The 20,351-nt window shown below is 35.2% G+C and overlaps 1 protein-coding gene across 2 annotated transcripts in view; it reads right to left on the bottom strand.

The window, feature by feature from the left end:
* The window catches only part of pdlim4 (PDZ and LIM domain 4), a 38,516-nt gene extending 20,633 nt beyond the window's left edge, over positions 1-17,883 (bottom strand). For both annotated transcript variants that reach the window (XM_059541878.1, XM_059541879.1), the window contains exons 1-3: positions 17,728-17,883; positions 11,675-11,826; positions 2,741-2,822 (exon numbers count right to left, since the gene is read on the bottom strand). In XM_059541878.1, the coding sequence (XP_059397861.1) occupies positions 2,741-2,822; positions 11,675-11,826; positions 17,728-17,820 (327 nt within the window). In that variant the 5' untranslated portion in view covers positions 17,821-17,883. The remainder of the gene's footprint in view (positions 1-2,740; positions 2,823-11,674; positions 11,827-17,727) is intronic.
* Positions 17,884-20,351: the final 2,468 nt, after the last annotated feature.

Raw genomic sequence — 20,351 nt, 5'->3', positions numbered from 1 at the left:
CACACCTATTATGTCAAAATGCCCGTTTTGGTAAGTATCCTACAGCAGACATAGCCGGCTGAATGTAGGCTACTGTATAAGTGCATTCTCTTAAAGTGACAGTCTTTATACTAATCGAACAGCAACAAAGAAACCACTCACTGCTATTGATTAAAAAGCTTTTATAACTTTAATAAAGAATAATCTTTAATTTATACAGTCAAATATGCAATGCTGTTTTACATTTGATTACTTTATTCAATTTCTGTACCTAAAAACTAATGCTAGACCCCCCCCCCCAAAAAAAGAAAGAAAATCACTGTTTATTTTATTTGTATCTATAACCTATTGTATTTAAATGTGCTGTTGCTCGTAGCTAGATATATTTTTTTAAGTATAGTTTCTCCATAAACATAGCACATACAACGGTACCGAAGCCGTGACTCTAAAACCGTGAAACAAACCGAACGGTGAAAAAGTTGAACCGTTCCACCCCTATTAAATATACATTAAAAAATTATGCAATGTAAGACTTAAAGGGATAGTTCACCCCAAAAATGAAAATTTGATGTTTATCAGCTTACCGCCAGGGTATCCAAAATGTAGACTTTGTTTCTTAAGTAGAATTTCTTTAAGCGAAATAGGTTACCGTACACAAAATGCACCAAACATTGCAAGATATTGGAGATAAATGTGACTATTTTTATTCCTGTGGTGCAAAGCTGAATTTTCACAAGATTCTTCAGAAATCATTCTAGTATGCAGATTTTCATATCACATGTCCTATTATTTTGTTGCTGCTTAATATTTTTGTGGAAACTGTGATACATTTTTATCATTCAAAGTTTTAGGGTATAAAGGTTTTAGGGTATGCTCAAATAAATGCATGCTTGATGAACAGAAGAGACTTCAATTAAACATTCAAAAATCTAAATTATTTCAAACTGATTCTAAGTATAATCAGTAATGGTTTGATTATGATTACTCACATAACTGGAAAATTACAAATAAAAATGGGGAACACCAAGAATTAAACAGAATTTTGAGAAATAATAATGTATTTATTAAAAAAACACAAAAAGTAGGGCTATAAAAGAGGGCCTTAAAAGCTTGGCGGATCACGGCCAATTTTGTTCCATTCATAAAAGAAATTCCATCTCATATGACAAATCTGAGGTAACAAGAATTCCAAGCAATGAAACAATACCTCAGTTATGCTCTGACCTACACAGTCTGGGTTAAAATACAGCCTCTGAAAAATTCTTTGGCTCTACCAAATACTTGGCTGCATCTACTTCCATTGGAAATGACTTGACTTGTTCTATCACTATTCTTACAGACTTTCAACATTCATACTTTCCAGTGGCCATGGCAGAAGCCACTATGACTTACATGTCAGCATGAGGCACACATCTGCTCTGGAAATGACTGAAACACACTTTATAGACGTTATGACATACAGCCACCAAATGTGAATGTGATTTTACTGAAGATTTGTTCAATGCCCAACCGATTCCAATGTCAGCGCCAAAAACCATTTCAGACCATCTGTCTCATTTGCCATAAAATATCTGACATTTGCTATTTTTCATGACATGACTGAATAGAAAGGGCTAAAGGTGGTTCAACAAAATACTGACACAAAGGGGGTGATCCCTTTCCAACTCAGTGAATCAGTTTTTCTTTTTTCTTTTTTGACATGTTGGTGTTATATCTTTCACTTAGATGTTATTAGTTGCATCAAGTAAATACAGCTGGATAAAACAAAAACTGTATAGGGAAAAAGTCAAATCAATTTGACTAGAAAATGTTACAACATATTCGTTCAAAGCAGATCACAGTGATTATATATATATATAACCAAGTGTTTAATATATTTGACCATATTTAAAGAGCCAAATAAGAATGCATGCATTCATTTCAATAGATGCACCTTCCTTGTGAATGCATCTGACCTGGTAAACTATCACTCACATTTTGGTTGTCAAACTAAAAAAAAAAAAATGTGTTCACTTCGTTGACTTATACCATACATGAAGGTGCCATGTGTAACATTATTAGTTAGTTTCCATAAAGAAGCTGTTGTGACTTTCCTTATCAGTAATATAGAAGGAAGTTTCCATCATAGCATAAAAATGATCAAAGTAATTTTAACTTTTTATCTAACAATTCAGAGTTTTTTTCCCTCGCAAATCAGAATTCGGAGGAAAAATATGAATATTTATTCAGAATTGCATTATAATTTTTTTGTGCAATTCAGTTTTTTGTTACTACCACTAATTCAAAATGAAAAGGGAATGTATTTGTGACTTTATGTCACAATTCTGACTTTATTGCAAATCGTGAGTTTATAACTCTCAATTCTGAGTCTATTTAAAAAAAGAGAGATTTTTTTTAAAAGCCTGTGTCAGAAACAAGCGTCCATACAAAACAGATCAGAATGCAAAACATAAATGTATTTGACTTCAACTGATCCTCAAATTTCGAAGGTGGCTTTTGTAATGTTATTTATTTATTTATTTTATGGTTTGAAGACTCATTCCAGCATTGTATAGTAGTTTATATTCCTGTGAATGGTCAAGGCAGATGCTGCTCGTCAAAAAAACATCAGTTGATCACAACATGCTCACATGTGAAGCTAAAAGAGTTATGACTCTCCAGAGAAGCATCTGCTAAATGCCTTGAATTAAAACGTAATTTAAGCCGTGAGGGTTTAAAAGCATCCCATTATACATTATATTTATGCCAACAGCCTTTATACCTGTGACTCAGACTCCAGTGTGCCGGTGAATGGACTCGTCTTGTTTTCTTCTAATCCAATTGGAGACCAAACCTTTCCAGATCTAAAAAAATCAAAAGCAGTTAAGTGAGTGAAGCCATAGAGCTGCATACATGAGTTAAAACAGTCTACAGCTTACAACATTATTGACTGATATCAATGATCAATGTGCTTGCTTGTCATGAAAATCTCAAACAGCATAATGGTCAAGTTAAATGGTACAATAAAACAGATACTAAGCATCTTTTGACCAAATGGACGAACAAAGACGGCGGTTTTCCTCTGCCCCCTTTCTACTTACACCTACATGCACACAGCCATATGCAGATCTGAGCAACAAAGAAACCTCTGTGGTCCCATAATGGAAACTTCATCACTGGAGCATGAATGCACCCCCTTCTGAGTTGGCTTGGATGTGGCAGGGTGAGGCAATGACTTGGAAATGAAGGTCAAAGGGACTTAGGGTCATCTGGATGTTACTGATTAAAGGATGTTTGCCATGATACCCATTTGAATAAAGATGCTTTTACATGGTTGTACTGTAGTTGTAACATTTTTTTTGTTTTTGTTTATTGTTGTATGTAGGACTTGGTGGTATGACAGTACCACCGCTCTATAACAGGTAAAATATATTGGGCAGGAAAGCTTTATGTTATTTTCCCAGTTGTGTAAACGGAGCAGAAAAATCAAGACAAAAGCTGCAGAGGCTGTGTCCTCTGGAGGTCGCAGTCGTAGGCTGTATACATAATTAAAGAAAGGTAAGCATATTATAATTGACTGTTATTCCTCGTGAGGTTTAAAATACTGTTATTTTTTTCTTACTTTGCAATCTAACGGTTACTCTTCTTAAATGAGACCATCTCAATGACATATGCGGCCAACAACTAAGATCCAGCCTCCGAAATAAGATGCAGCAAAGAAAAACCAAGATTTGAGTTGCCAAGTAATGTCTCAACTTTACATATATATTTTTTACTTTATGTATTTTTCCAAGATAATGGAGTACATTTAAAAAAATATATATATTAGTTTTTATACATACATTTTGCACATTAAATTTAATGTCTTGCCAAATTTGTTGAAATTGAAAATTGTAATTTCTTCATAATTATTTGGGAAATTGAGCAATTTCTACAAAACACATGGCAAATAAACACTCATACTCTTATTGCATCAACAATGTGAAGTATTGTGTGTCGGAGAATGAGGGGAAATGAGAGAGGCAGATGCAGTGTGGGCAGGAATGATGCACACAATGAATCATTTTGTTTCCACTCTTTCTCCATTATAATCAAGCAAGTTTGTGGCACATAATTATGCATTGGGAGGCTGTTCAAAATCTGTCAGCACGACAATGAGACACTTAAATGGAGACTGACCTCCTCATAGGGACAAATGGGATTTTTCTCAACATGATCTCATGAGTATTAGTATGTAAGAATACATCGTAAGAAGAATGGCATCTACGCTAATATTAGTCTCTTTCATTCATCCAGTATGTATCCAGTCCAGATGGAGGATCAGCCTCTAGAGACATCCTCTACATCCCTGAATGTCAGCGGAGACCAGGACAGCTAGACGCACCCCAGAGACAGGTCCCTTGTTAAGACTTCATCCCCTCGATGACCATCAGAACCAGATGAGTTCTGACCAGTGCTGACCAGTGCTGCAGCCTGGAGTTAAACCACGCCATGCTGGTTTCACCTGTCCAGAGGAGAACTGGACCCCCGAGTGAGCCTGGTTTCTCCTTAGGTGTTTTTTTTCTCCATTTCTGTCACAGATGGAGGTTTGCTTCCTTTGGCTTGCTTGGTTGTGTACGCTTGACTGATTGCACAGACACTATTGGAAGAGAACTGAACTGGATGATGACATCACTGAATCATCAATAAACTGACGTCAGATGAAAAATGACTCTGTTATTGTCCTATTGCATCATTGCCAAACTATTTTCCTGTCTGACTCTGTAAAGCTGCTTTGACACAAACAGTATTGTATAAAGCGCTATACAAATAAAGGTGACTTGACCTGAATGTATTTTACATAAAGTGTGATTCTACCACACATACATTTTCTTACGTTTGCATAGACAATAAAATGATTGACGTCATCTAAAACGTAAAGTTTTAATGTAGGAACAACTTTGTAGACATGAACATATTATAATTCCTTATCTGTGAAGAAGTGGAATTAATCGGTTAATCTAATGTATTTGTTTTCATTTGTTTTTAATCAATAAATTTGCACAACAGAATGAAATGTTATAAAATATTTGCATAATGTTAAACCAGACTACACTTCAAAACCTTCAAATGAATAACATTTATGTATTGTGTTAAGTATTTTTTTTTTTTTTTTTTAAGAAACAGTGTTAGGGTTAGGTTTAGAGTGAGATTAGCAGCTCAAAAGTACTATTTACAGTAGGAATACAAATAAATGAATGACGTCATCTCATTAACTCATGTTATCAGTGGGTGTCTCAACTCTGTTGCTAAAATAAAATGTTTCTGTCTCTATCATTTTTTCCCATCTGGTTGGGATTCCTTGAACGTGTAACTGAGTTACAATAATGGAGGGTTCGCTTTGGCTCTGCTGCTTTGGTTCATTTCCATTTTCAGGAAGAAAACACAGCCATGGACTGTTCAAACATAGTTTCCAAATTGTCATTTTTCATAAGACACTTGAGGTATGAAAAGTGAGCAATTGGAATTTTGCTGTGCCACAGTAATAAAAACCAGATGCTTATTTACATTTGTATAGTGTATGTATTTGTATCTGAGCATTGTTTAATTATTTCAAGTTGTCTGGGCCTTATTCATTGAAAAAGGAATGAAATTATTTGTTCACAAATTCTTGAATGTTACATTTTAAGAGTCTGTTCTACAAAGACAACGGTTCTGCCCTGAAGCATGTGGTTTATTTATTTATTTTTAAATGATAAAATGTTTTCTCGCATTTCTCAGTTATATGTGTCACCGTCAACTATAAGCCATTCATAGACTGACTTTTTAGAGTCTAGACACAGCGACTTTCATTTGTCCCATTTTTTCCACTTTACTGGAGACAATTTGTTCTTCACTAGCAACTATGATGAGATGTGATGAACAGGAGACACAGAATACTATAAATGCATTTTATCCTTTTAAGATGTGTTGCTTCAAATGAAAGCAGTTCACGTTTTAAAGATGAAACTGCCTGGATTTGATGTATGAATTATATATTACACATATTATATCTTTGATGCATTTAATGCACTTTAATGCTGACAGCTGACTGTTCCAGTATTGGTTTGCAATCTCTTACCCAGAATATAACACTAAAAACCCTAAAACCCAACTGATCTAAAACCTACCTGGCTAAACTGGCTCCATGGGACTGGCCCCGTATAATTAGGGACAGAGATAGAATCTGCAGAACAGTGTCCATTCCTGCTCCAGTATCGTATTAATAAAATATTTGGGTCCCGTGGGGTAAAAAAAAAAAAATCACAGTACAAGTCTACTTAATGCAGGATGTCCTAACATGTCAACTTTTGGCTCAGCCACCAGTGCGACTTTTTTTTCGGGAAGTCCTGTTTGTTTAACCAACAGCAAAACCAGTTTGAAATTCTAAACTATATTTTAATTTCAAACACTAAAAGTTATTTGACAAGTGCTTCAATTCGATGACATCACCCCTCTCCACCGATCCTTTGAAATTCCCTTTTCAGCTGTCAAGGAATGGCAAACGTAGCTCTTCCCTCTCTTTGTTTCCTCCTCTAAGCTTTCAAATCCACACACAATTCTTCATTCCTGCGTCATTGTCCACTAAGCACTAAGTCCTGCCCTGTTTTCTCTTTGCCTTAATTCCTCTTTTTTATTTTCTCCGCTCCCCTGCACTTCCATGACCCAGGTCTTATGACTCACTGAGCTTTAAGTCGCTGGCCCAGCAGGCTCTTTCCGACAGCTTCATGACTTGTGGAAACAAATCTTTGTCATCCGCACTCTCCGCCTTTTCCAGACTTCAACTTTCCTTAAAGAGGAAGGAGGCTAGCGAGATACGGAGAGATTCCCAGCAGCTGTTCTCTGCCTTCACACTCACAGTAGCTCAAGGATATGCCAGGGTGCGTCTGTATGACATGTTACAGTAGACGTTTTTGTCCAGTGCTGACTCAGAGGTCAAGCGGGAACATATCCTGTACATCCAGTAACCAGACATGGAAACTCTGAATGTTACAGTCAGAAATACAAGAATGAGGGCGTTAAAGGGGTAAATGACCACTGACAACACTGGATTTTAAAATAACTGGCTGTCAATACAGTAGAAAAAATATAATGACTAGAGAAAGCTGAGAAAAAGAGCTGTTCCTATTTGCCAAAAAGGTAGGAAAGCTTCAGTACCCATAATGCACTGGGCTAAATCCAACTGTTCATGAACGGGAAGACAAAAATGCACAAGTATGATCAGTAGTTTTTTGTTTTTTGACATATACTACTGACCTGTTTTGGGATTAACGCATTACAAGTAACATAATCAGATTAATTTTTCTAAGTAACAACTAAAGTAATGCATAACTGTTACATTTACATGAAAATATGTAAGTTACTTCTTTCAAATAATAATGCAAGTTACTTTGTTTTCCCATTTATTCAAACCTCTCCTGTCCCCATGTTACGAGAAATTGTGAGTGAGGTTCAGAAGCACTTCCTTCAGTCTGAGGTTTGTTAATGTCAATTTTGGTGTGAAAGGGCTTATTAATGTAACTTTTTATTAAAAATAAATAAGCTAGCCCAGCTCATGTGACAAAATGTAACACAAAAGTAACGTAATGCATTACTTTTCATAAAAAGTAACTAAATAACTCAATTTTTTTTGGAGTAACACAGCATTGTAAAGCATTACTTTTGAAAGTGATTTTCCCCAACACTGCTACTGACATTGTAACAATACCAAGCTGGCTATGAAGAATGTTGGGAGTCAAACAGTTGATGGCAGCCATTGACTTCCACATTATGCACAAAAATATTGTGGAAGTCAATGGATATCATCAACTGTTTGGTTACCAACCTTCTTAAATATATCTTCTTTTTATGTTCAGCTGAAGAAAGAAAGTCATACAGGTCTGGAACAACCTGAGGGTGAGTAAATGAGGGCAGAACTGTCATTTATTTGGACAACTATCCCTTTGAGAATGTGACGCACTCAGTTTATCAGCAAGTGACGATTTTGTTGTCTTTGACTCATTGGATGGAAACGGTGCTTGTTCGCAAATGTTTTGTGCGATATTCCAATTTTGCGCATAAGTTAAATTGGTAACTTTAGATGGAAACCCGGCTACTGATACACTATTGCAGTTTTAGTTTAATTATGAATTAGGTTTTGTTGTAATATTGTATTTAAATTGAATATTTTCAGTAGTTCCTTTATTTAATTTTAGTAATTTTGTTATTTTTTGTAATTAGACCAACTAATCAGCATGATTCATATTCAAAGTGGTATATCTGCAGTTCTAGATTCAGTTTCCATTTTTGAATGCTGAATACAGACTACTGCCATCTGCAGGTCTGGAGAGTTATCTCACGCATGGAGACCTCTCATACTGACGCAGAACACCTGTGAGTTGGCCATCGGCTACAGTCTTCGCAGAGTTTTCAAGCATAACTTTTTGGCAGGCCATTGACTTGGTGTGTCATGACCTTTACTAACCTGCATCACTGAGATATCAATCAAACTGTGACCCTTGAAAACAAAAGAGTAATGGATGAGGTCATACATTCAGCTAAGTCAAAACAAAGCCTCAGTGGGTGTTGCTAAGATCATGTTTTGATTTCACTGGGGGTTTCAACTCCTATTAATGCTTAAACAAGAAAAGACAATGGTTCTGGAATCGCTTAAATACTGGATGCTGTTCAGAATCCCATGCTTTCCTGGTCAATTTGGCTGTAATGTGTTGGCTCTTATTTTCCACTGTCAGCATTTGTGTGTTATTTCCAGCCTCATTCCTCAAACACTGACGTGTTTGGACAACAAATTCATTTATTTTAGAATTATGTTACATTATGTGCATAAATCAATTAAACAATTGAACTTATTATGGTAGTATTTTTTATTAACAGAGCTGTGTTTGTGGGATATGTCATACTGATTCACACTGATTAAATTTAATCACATTATTTCAAATATGTGACAATGTTTAGTCAGTAATGATAAACTTTTTTTTAAAAGAAGTTTTACTTTTTCATCCGAATATTATTTACATGTCCCCATTTCAGCAACATCAGCACAAATAAAAAGCGAGAGGACTGACTAGTTAAGCATGTTATCAGCTATTTTATGCAGATGTTCATCCCCATAATGCTCAACCATTTTTTTGCACATTTTGAATGATATTCTGTTATTTATTACAAAGCACACCAAAACATAATATATTAAAAAGTAATGTGTTACTTTACTAGTAACTTGAAAAAAAGTAATCTGATTACGTAGCTCACGTTACTTGTAATGCGTTACCCCAACATTGATTGTAATACTACCACAGTGTACTCAGTTATTGATTCAATTTATTGTATAAGCGCATTAATCAGTCTTGCTGTGACAGGGTTAAAATAACATAGAGGTTAATTATTATAAAGACTGTTGATACTTGACAAGGCTATTACCACATTTTAGCATTAGTGGTAGTAGTTTAACAACCAAACACACAAAAACTCATATTTGTTGACTTGTAAACTCAATGTCATGGGGATAACATATATATATAACATAACATATATAACATATATATATATGTGGTGATAAATGGCAGTTGGAACCCTGGAGGGAAAATATGATTTATTAAAAAAATAAATATAAAAACTTCCCCTTGGCACAAATGACACAGTTTCCTAGGAATAATCCAATACTGATTTATCTTGAAACTTAAATCTTGTTATCGAATCTAAACTTACATGCACATTTGATTTAACTGGAAGAACCCGCTTTTTTTCTTCTTTTTTTACATGGGTTATAAAAGTTTAAAGAGGCAGCTCATTTTTTTGGCTATACCTGAACTGTCTTATTTATAATGTGTCATGCATTTTTTCCAATTTATCATCTATGCATCTCTCAAACGAAACTGCAACTTACAACATATAATTAGCTTTATTTTTTCCATCTAAACATAATAGTGTGAACAAACCGCTATAGTAGGCACGTGCTAGTGCAACACTCATTTTAAGAGCACAGACTAATACAAATGAATCATTGTCATATGCTAAAGGTCACATACCAAAAGATACGGGGGGGCCGTGTTTTTGCATTTACAATGCTGTCACATGACCTTCACAGGGCCATCTATGCAGGCCATAAAAACACCTAAAGACAGCAAAGATCAGATGTTGACAAAATTTTGTTGTTACTCTAGTCATGTAGATTTACTGATGTAAGAAAATTTTGGCTGAAGGTTTTGAAATGCGATCAGCTGTGGAGGAAAACGAAAGGAGTCTCTAAAGTTCCCAGTCGAAGGCTGAGTATAAACAACCCAGGGTATCCTTAAATAAATTGACTACTCCTATGTGAATGTACCACTTGATGTCAAAAGATGATATATGAGCACAGAGGTCGGGGCTTTTCCAAATAACAAGAGCAGCTTGCTCAGAGAACACACACCAAATATGGCAAGATGTAGCATTCGATGCCTCCAGGTGAATCTCACACTCGCATATGAAAGTTCTGTTTGTTTAAAAAGTATTATACTGACGTATTAAACGTTTTGGGAGAATGATGTTGGGAGAATGAAGTTTCCTATGGTTCGGTTAAAATGGAACAGTGCTATCAACACACAGTTTGTTTGTGTTCGGTCAACACAGAATTGACTGTCTCACACGTTCGAGCTTCCGTACTTAGCATATTTAATGCACACTATAAATGCAGTTTACTTTCATGCCGGGTTATTGGTTTGCATGTAAGCCGGATGACTGGTTATTTCAATAAGCCTGATTTTTGTGAGTTATCAGTGTATTGGTGTGCATGTAAACATGCTCGTTGTTTTGCCTTTATCAGGTGTATTCCTCTGATTATGATCTGCCACGCCATGTGACAGGCCTTTAATTTATGATGGGCAGCACCTGCTATGATCAGGGCCTAACATTAACATTCACCAAGCACCAAATTCTAGTAAAAACTAGTTGGCCAGTAACTTTTTATGTTTACTGTGTTTTTTATGTTAATAATTATGTTAGACAACACAGATACATTTAACAAGGAATTAAAAAAAAGCTTGCCCCAGTGGGAAAATATTGCTCTTAAATGGAAAAGTTCATTTCTAACATTGCTAAAAAGCAATTTCAGCATGCATGCATGACTCTCTTCATCACCATATTACATTTTAATTGATTATATTGAATAGAAAAGTAAAAAAAGCAGAAGTTTGTTAATGGGGATTGTTAATGGATTTCTTTTTCTCTGCGTACAGTGCATTTGAACTGAGAGATTGAAAAATCGTGACACATTATAAATCATTCCATTATTCAGACAGATCCTTGCACCAAACGCACATGATTGGTTGAGCCAGTGTTGTTATGTCTGGCCTAGACGACTCGCTCAAACAAAGAGTCACAATAATATCACTATCTGACCTGTAACTGCATAATAAACACTTATAGAAGTTCACGAGCACTCAAGCATTTTTCAAACTCTCAGAAAAAAAGGTACAAAAGCTGTCACATTTGTGGTACCCTTTCAAAATGTACTAAGATGTACCATTTAGGTAGTAATATACACACTTTAGGGACTAAAATGAACTTTTAAGTTACTAATATGCACCATTCAGGGGTTAATAAGGCACAAAAGTGTACCTTTTAAAAAGGTAGCGCCCTAGTGACAGCTCTTGTACCATTTTTTCTCTGCTAAAGAAGGAAACAGATGTGCATGTCGTCTCATATCTTTGCACCATGTGAATACCTGCTGATGGCCAACACAAGCTGATCTGTGCAGGCTTTAATGCGGTTCTGAGCCTCCATGTGTGTCATGGTCTCTGTGCTTTCTCCATTGATGGCTAGGATGGTGTCTCCAGGGCACAAGTTGCCCAACGCTGCTTTACTCGCAGGTGTTATCTAACAAAAGCCAAACAGAAAAGAGGTTAAGGAGGCACCACACCCAAGACAAACACTGTAGCGCCTGCAGCCAAAGCTACCATTACTGACTGACTGGAAACCATCTGTGAGACAAAGCCAACAACTAGACCAATGATATATGATCAGTCACACACTTGACTAATGTAGAATGTAATGACTATTCAATGTGATGCATCCATGCTTATGATGCCGCTCCATAGTTATTGTAGCTCTGATTAGTTTGCTTTTTAGACTCTAAAGCCTTGCCTGTCAAAATTCTATTAATCTCTTAATATCTTCAATTCATCAACTTAAAACAGCAATTAAAAATCTTGTCAAAATCTTGTTTTTTTTTACTATTAAAAAAGCATTAATTAAGTACACCAGTCAGTACATTTACTGTAAGTACAATGTAAGTGTATTATGCATTACCTGGGAATGAAACAAGTGATATTGGTGTTGCAAGCACCCTGTTCTCTTTATTTACATTCAATATTTTTGGACAGAAGTTCACCAGTATTCTGTCAAATAAAAGCTCAAGCATTTGAAATGTTATAAGATTGAGTGCTTGAAAGTGAAGAGCTTTAGACATAAACAGTAGTATTTTAGTGTGAAATAAAATTCTTGTTATAATTATCCTCAAATACAGAATTTTTACTTTGCAGTAAAAATATATTGCAAAAATATATTTGTGTCATTAAAACATACTACTACTGCTACTACTAATATATTTGAATATTTTATTAAATAAAATAAAAACTTACTAAAAACAGAGGAAATATTTTATTGTTTACTTGCAAGTCATGTGACCATTATCGGTTATCTGAGAACTCAACATGTCATTTAATTAATAAAATATTAACCTAAAATCTCAAGGGATATATCAAGTAAATATTTTACATATACATTTTACAACATAATATTTTTGGGAACCCTTACACTATATTGTACATTAGATGTGTTCTGATGTTATTAGAGTATTGAGCATGGAACCATGTGAAAAAACCTTTATTAATAAATGTTCTGCCTTTTACACCATAATTCGCATGGGAACGATTAAAAGTTGGTGGTGTTTTACTGCCAATAGTGGCATTTCAGCTGGAAACTGCAGTGTATTGTAAGTATAGGTAAGTTTTTCCAATGAGCCATTGTTTTTTCCTTTACAGTAATGTTTTTTTTTCTTTTTCTGACAATGGGGAAGGAAATAATGAAGTTATAAAAAAGGAACATCATAATGCCAAAGATCTTTGTAATAAAAGTGATTTTAAAAAGGTATATAATTGAAACTATGTAAAACAGAATTTCTTGTCTTTTCTTTTGATTTTATGGAGAAATATTTCTAGACATGGTTTTAATGACAAGCAGTTTTCATAAGAAGCAAAAACCACAATATTCTTTTTTAAAAGTACTTCAAACAATTACAGTAAACAATTGCTGAATTCCTTCAAAAAAGCATTAATGTGTTAGACTTCAGTTGGTCATTTTCTCTACACATGACAACAATTTTCAGTAATTATATCAGTAATTATATGTCTAACTCACCCTTATCCTGCCAGCACTCGCTGGCTTTGAGATCTCACAAACTAAAGTGTTATCTGTTCAATTCATGGGGGGGCTCTGGATCAAAAAACGATGAAATGCAAGCAGACACTTTTTTCTATTTGATTGCCTTTTTATGTTATTAAGGAACTGTTATATGGGTCGATATTATAAATCTATACTTTTTTACAATCAAACTACTATATAGGGAATTGCAAGTAGAAATCACCTACCACATTAACAAGTGGTTTAAAAAATAGATGGATTTGGAAATCAGGTAACAAAAAAAAAACATTCAAATGTACAGTAAAAGGTTGATTGCTTCTGTAAACTGGCATAGAAAAAATTGGGCGTTGGGCGATAACATTATATTATATTGAGTCACAATAAAATGTATGTCAATAACAATGAAAACCTATGGACATTTTTTTTTATTTCATTAAATTTTAAAAGATATATTACATTGTTAAAGTTTTATTAATTTGTTTAATTAGAGTTTTAATTGAGTTTTTATGATACATTTGCATTGATGGAATCATAAAACACAGAATACAGGAATAAAATATAATTGAAAACTGAATTTAGTGGAAAATAAAACCGATTTCATAACGGCCCTAAATTAAAAGGAAGCTCTGTGGAATTTAACTGTAAACAAACAAATTATCTTTATTCATTCTCAAGGTCTATGTGTAAAACAATTCCTTCCCTTTTAACGCAAAATTAGTATCGTGATAAATACTGACATTGTATGATATGGAGAAAAATAAATAAATAAATCGCCCAGCCCTAGTAAAAATATTAAATACAATTCTAAAATAATTTGAGATACATTTTCTAAGACCCACTTTAACTACATACTGAGTAGATACAATGAAGCTGAAGTATTCAGAAACCTCTAAATGTCGCTCAAAAGCCCAGTTTAGACTAAGTCAGGAAATTGCCTGAAATTGTTCCTAAGTGCAGGACACTTGACTTAAGCACCGAGGGCTGTTGTTATGAGTGCAATTAAGCCTACCTCAAAGTCATTAACTAGCAAATATATCAGCCTATAATAAGCCAAGCACATATGTACAACCCTAAATATTTAGCAAACAGAAGCTATGACCTACTATTAAGGTTAATTCATCCCATTTATCGAGTTTCTTTGCCTGTCCTGAGTCATCCTACACATGGTTTTATCTTGAAACATTTTGGTTTACCCTGCCCTGAGAGTTACTAGTTACAGAGGACAAGTTTTGAGATGTGACCTTACACTGTCAGAAAGCTACTAATAAAGCTGTCACTGTCCTTATAAAAATGATATAAAAATAATTTATTTCTAACAAGTAAGTTTTTGCACAAAACTAACAAACAAAAAAAAAAAAGTTCATAATCTCAACACAGGAGAGACTTGGTGTTGTTTTCAAACAAAACCAAATATATTGACTTTCGCTATCAGTCAAAGTGAGTTAAAATATAAGCATGTCAGATATCGACACAAATCCAATATCACACATCCCTACTTAACATTTTAATGACTATAAATGGCAATTCTATGAAAAACAAAAACAAAAAAACATGAATACTAGGGTGCTGAAAATGTATGCTTGGTTCACTGAAAATTGGGTATAAAGAGTTGTTTTCAATGTAACACAAAGTTAATAGCGGTGATAAACACAGTAGAGAAAAATCATGAATTACTCTTAAATTCTTAGGACACTTTAGTATAGAACAGCTGTTGTAAACCGGTTTACCTTCAGTACCCAGATTTCACATTGAAGTCCCAAAGAATGACCAAATATACTTACCCTGCAAAAGTGAATCATGCTTTAAATGTGGTCAGCACAAAGCATGTTTATCTTTGTTGCAACTGAACCCATGTTTATTGTAAACTGGAACATATTTTGTTGAAAGTTTGTTATTTTGTATTGTTTTTCAAGGATGGGTGCACGTCACACAAACTGACAGTGCTGGCATCTGCCTAGCTTCTAACGACTGATGAATTTGCATTGAAATACAGTAGAGTTTTTTTGTGCAAGCATTTTGTAAGTAGGCAATGCTTGGCATTTTAGCATTGTTTTTTCCCTACCGTCCATGACCCGGTCCGATAGAGCATTTAAACAGACATTCAACTTTAACAGTGTTGCTTGACAAAACACCCATGACGCTGAACAGTTGTGAACTTTTTAGATGAGTCCTGTGTTTGAAAATCTCCTACTTGCTACTTAATCTCATTTTGAATGATGTCACATGGCTTCCTGGAATGTGTCTGTGTTACAAATGCGGAGCTGAACGACTGTGGACAATGAGCTGCAGCGTGCCAACATTACTGCATGCCCTTACAGAGCAATAACAAGAGGAAGGCCCTGGATGCAATAAATTAGTTCTGTGAAATCCCCAATGAAGCCAGCCAGACACCGAAGATTAACAGAGTAAATATGTTTATAAGACGGTGCATGCTAAACCGGTTCGGACAACTTTAAAATTTATCGCAGGAATGAAGGTTTCAGATCTTTTTAGTACTTTTGAAGTGAAGACTTGGGAAAGAGTAGTGAAAGCATCGCCTTCTGTGTGACACGGGGCTGTGAATTCCTGTGAATGGATGGCCACATGCGCTGACAATTTGTTATGTATTGCACTTTCACATTCACCAGGAAAACACCAAATGTTCAACCCATTAGCTCAGAAGCAAAGGCATTTTACAACAAGGTTGTGGAGACCCTATGGCTACTGTAACTGTAGTTTTTAAAAACAATCTCTTTATATTACCAATGCATCTGACACATTATCTGAATCAGCTGTCCGCATTCGTTTCCTAAAACTGCATCTTGTGTTTAAACTTTTCCATTTGGAGGTTTTCCATTTTGATTCTGGAAAAATTACTATTTTGGCAACAGACAACTTAACATCTGCAACCCTAATAGACACTTAACAAAACCTGTGGCTGACCTGTTCATTTCAGCAAGTACTGGGAAATCTACCCACAGTGCCAGATGAAAATCTTCAGGATGTGAATGCGAAAAATATGAATCTGAGCCTCCAACAGTTTCATACTGAGGAGCCTTTCACCAGCTTTCAGTACCATCAAGCTGCTATCTTTACAAGCTGCAGATGTTTCTTTAGCCTGCACAACATTTAAACTGATCAACACAGGGTTCTTACTCTGGCTAGGGGTTATTTTATTTGTATTGGATGTTTTTGCATCTCTAATAAACGACTAGAAAACTGTGCCTGCACCCACTCCATTTATTCATCCACTGGAGGTGTGGAGTAGACTAAACATCCACAACCATTTCATATCACAGATAAAGCCCTGGCTGGCTGGGGCTGTAAATATTAATTGGTGAAAACCAGCTGCCGCTTTTCTAAGGCAATGTAAGTGGAAGCCAGCTGAATAAGATTTCTTCTGGCATTGGCATTTACAGACCACAAATGTGCAGTAAATGATAGGGTAAGTCGAGCATGATTCAGCTTTTCATTTATTTGAGAAGCATCGAAGTCAGATCCCAAAGAAATGTGAAAATCACAAAGGAGGTCTCAGAAATATCTTGAATGTTTCTCAAAGACCTCTCCCTGAAGAGACAATTTGCCCCAAAATCTAAATTTTGTCATCATTCATTCACCCTCATGCCATCCCAAACCTTCTGTTGAACACAAGGTATTTTGAAGAATGTGGTTAAATGGTAGCCACTGACTTCCATTGTATATAAAAAAATACTGTAGAAGTCAATGGCTACTGTCAACTGTTCGGTCACAAACATTCTTCAGAACATCTTCTTAAGTGCTCAGCAGAATAAAGAAACCCAGCTCAATGGTGAGGAAATAATGATGTCATCATTTTCATTTTTAGATCAACTTTCCCGTTAAGTTTCCTGCTTTTTACATTTCCCCCCTCAATATCTTGACTGAACCCAAATTGTCAAAGGTTTTAAAATGAACTCAAACATTTCTTCCCAGACTAAATGATCTGACCAGTGCTATTGATTTTACAGTGATATGCTTAAACTGTTAGTCAACAACTGTCTCATTTTAGAGATGATGTCCATATTTCAGTGGAACCGACCAAGAACTCGTTACGTTTAATGAGCCTAAAAGAGCAACTTCTGACTAATGTTTGATCAACAAAATCAAGTCAAAATATTGTCGTTACAGAGTGGGAGGCAAATGCGATGATGTCACTATCTATACTTACTGTAACAGAACAATCAACGCAAGATAAAAAAAAGAGTTTGAAAGAGTTTGTAAGGTTTATCTGATCTAAGAGAAGTAAACCCCAAATGTCATGTAACATCATGACAGGGGAGTAACGCGCCGGCTGTGAAGAGACCCTCGCCTCACTCTGAAAGAGTTATTCATTAAAGAGAAACATAAGAAAAGACGTACTTTTGAGATGGTGAGCGGTGTGCTGAAGTCCCGTCCACCCACCAGACGAAAACCCCACGGCGAGGGACCGGCGAGAGTCACAGTGTGAGACATATTTGATTCAAACGGTATCCACAGCAGAGAAACTGCGCTGTCCTCATTCACTCTTTAAATAAAACTAGTGCAGAGTGAGGAGGAGAGTCCAGCACTGAGGGGAGGAACAGACAACCACACACAACCCGCCCAGTGCAACACCACAACTCATTCAGAACCATACAAACTCACACCAACACAACGAAACCTTTTAGGAGCGACCCTTTAAAACAGCTCAACTGCTTTTAAGCGACGCTCTTAAAAATAAAGCATATGTGGTTCATTGAAGGACCTTACTATGCCACGAAATGTTCTTCAGATTTTTTTTAAAATAATCTTCAGATGAAAATAAATAAATAAATAAATTTAAAAAAAGTGGATTCTTTTTTTTAGAAGTCTAGCTCCGCCCCTTTTCAGCGCTGCGCTCTTTCTTTGTCTTCCGTCTTCCGTTTTTATTTCCACAGCGTGAAAGTTGTAGGAATTTATGAATGACATTTGTTTTAACATCCTCATCGAGCAAGTAAAACTTTATATTGTATTGTTTATTTATTTGATAGGGACAATAAATGTTAATGAACATTTGTAGTAATACAAAATATACCGGTTTATAGCAACATTGGTAATTTACATACACTCAAATACACAAAAAACAGTACATAAAAGAATAATACCTAACACATATTTAACATTTCTAAGTAAAGTGTTTACACAACTGATTCATCATAAGCCAATTTTTAAAATGATAAAGGTATGATGAGTCTAACATTGTCATATTGACTGCGGTAAACTATTCCAGTATTTACTCCGATATTTAATAGGCTACTTCTTATTTTCAAAACTCAGCTCATTGTGTGTGTGTTTTTTTAAATGTTAGAAGAATAATACAATGCCAAGTTTTTTTATTATTTTTTTTATCTAACACTTTTATCACCTTCTTATACAGTGATTCTATTGTCTTTGAGTTGTGCCACTTATAAATGACCAACTAAAACAACACTCAGTATGTGAAAAGATCACCGAGTGTAAATACAACCTAGCAGCGCCGACTGTCAGAAATGGTTTGACGTACTTCAAATTCTTTAAATTAAACCTTACAATATTAGACAACTTTTTCACGTGACTTTTAAAATTGAAAGCAGAATCAAAAGTCACCCCAATGTTTGTAAACTCTTTAACAGTTTCAAGCTCCTCACATCTCAGAAAAACCTCTCTGCTGTTTTTTTTGCAAACAAACACACAGTTTGTGTGTGTGTGTGTGTGTGTTCAATAATAAACCTGATTTGGTAAGACATTCCTGAACATTGGTCACTGCAGAAGTCAAAGCTTTTTCAAAGTTATTAGCATGGAAAAACACATGCATAATCCTCAGCTTTCTCAATTGCTTTAACTTTTGCAAACATCAGTCAAAACATAATGTCGACGCCGTTCGTATCCATTTTCCTTGACCTCAGCTCTTCAGAACATTGTTTTTCCAAACAACTATCCAATTGGCAGAAAGTCAAAATAAAAAATTTGCTTGTATGAGATTTGGAATGCTAATATAGACTTCATAACCAATTCCTGAAGGCAATGAACATGCAGGAGAAAATTAGACTGTTTAAGTCATGTCATTAGCATAGTGCTGTATGGAATATTAGTAGCAGATGTATTTGCAGATGACGCTAGTGCAATCATATCTGAGTACAGTAGGACTATATGTGCTTTAACACACGCAGGGAGAGCTGGGAGGAATAGAAAAGAGATCAAATGTAGTGGCGATTCAACGGCTCTACATACAAGAAAAAATATAATATCTATTCTTCGAAGTTGAAGTAATGCTTTTTGGCTTTTCATGAATAGCATAACCTTGTGTTGGAAAGATGGTCCTGTTTAATATTTAATAGTGATGTGTGTTAAAAAAGGAGTTGGCGTGTGTCACATATGCAGAGCAAGTGTTTAATACTCTCTAACAAACAGCCTTGGGCTTTTCATCGTGCTCAGTGCATGTGACGCTGCCCTTGACTTCAACTGCTCCGTATTGACTTATACTAGCGTTCAGAATGGAAGAAAGTAAGTAGAAAGTGCTTTCTGGCATGGGAACCCATGTGAAACAGAAGTGCAGTTTAGCATTCTATTAAAACGAATACTAAACTTTATAAATATGGTAACACTTTAATTTAGGGACCGATTCTCACTATTAACTAGTTGTTTATTAGCATGCATATTACTAGCCTATTGGCTTTCATTAGTACTTATAAAGCACATATTAACGGTTTATTCTGCATGACCATATTTTAGATCCCTAATGGTTCTTCACAGAACCATCACTATCATTATTACTTCTGTTGTGTAAAGTGTATTGCCAAATATACTGACAAGCATTTATGATACACTAAAATATGCTTATGTAATTTTATTGATAGTAATATATAGCTATCATTACACATTTGTAATAATGAAGTTGAAGTATATTTAATTTAAAATACATTAACTTTGAATGTGTAAAAATACTGAACTGAACTGCTTGAGCTGTCCACTGTAGCTTTCTTAGTTTATTTATTTTATTTCATTGG

This window comes from Carassius carassius, chromosome 47 (assembly GCF_963082965.1).
Source record: "Carassius carassius chromosome 47, fCarCar2.1, whole genome shotgun sequence".
Lineage (NCBI taxonomy): Eukaryota > Metazoa > Chordata > Actinopteri > Cypriniformes > Cyprinidae > Carassius > Carassius carassius.
This window is presented reverse-complemented; position numbering and strand designations above follow the sequence as displayed.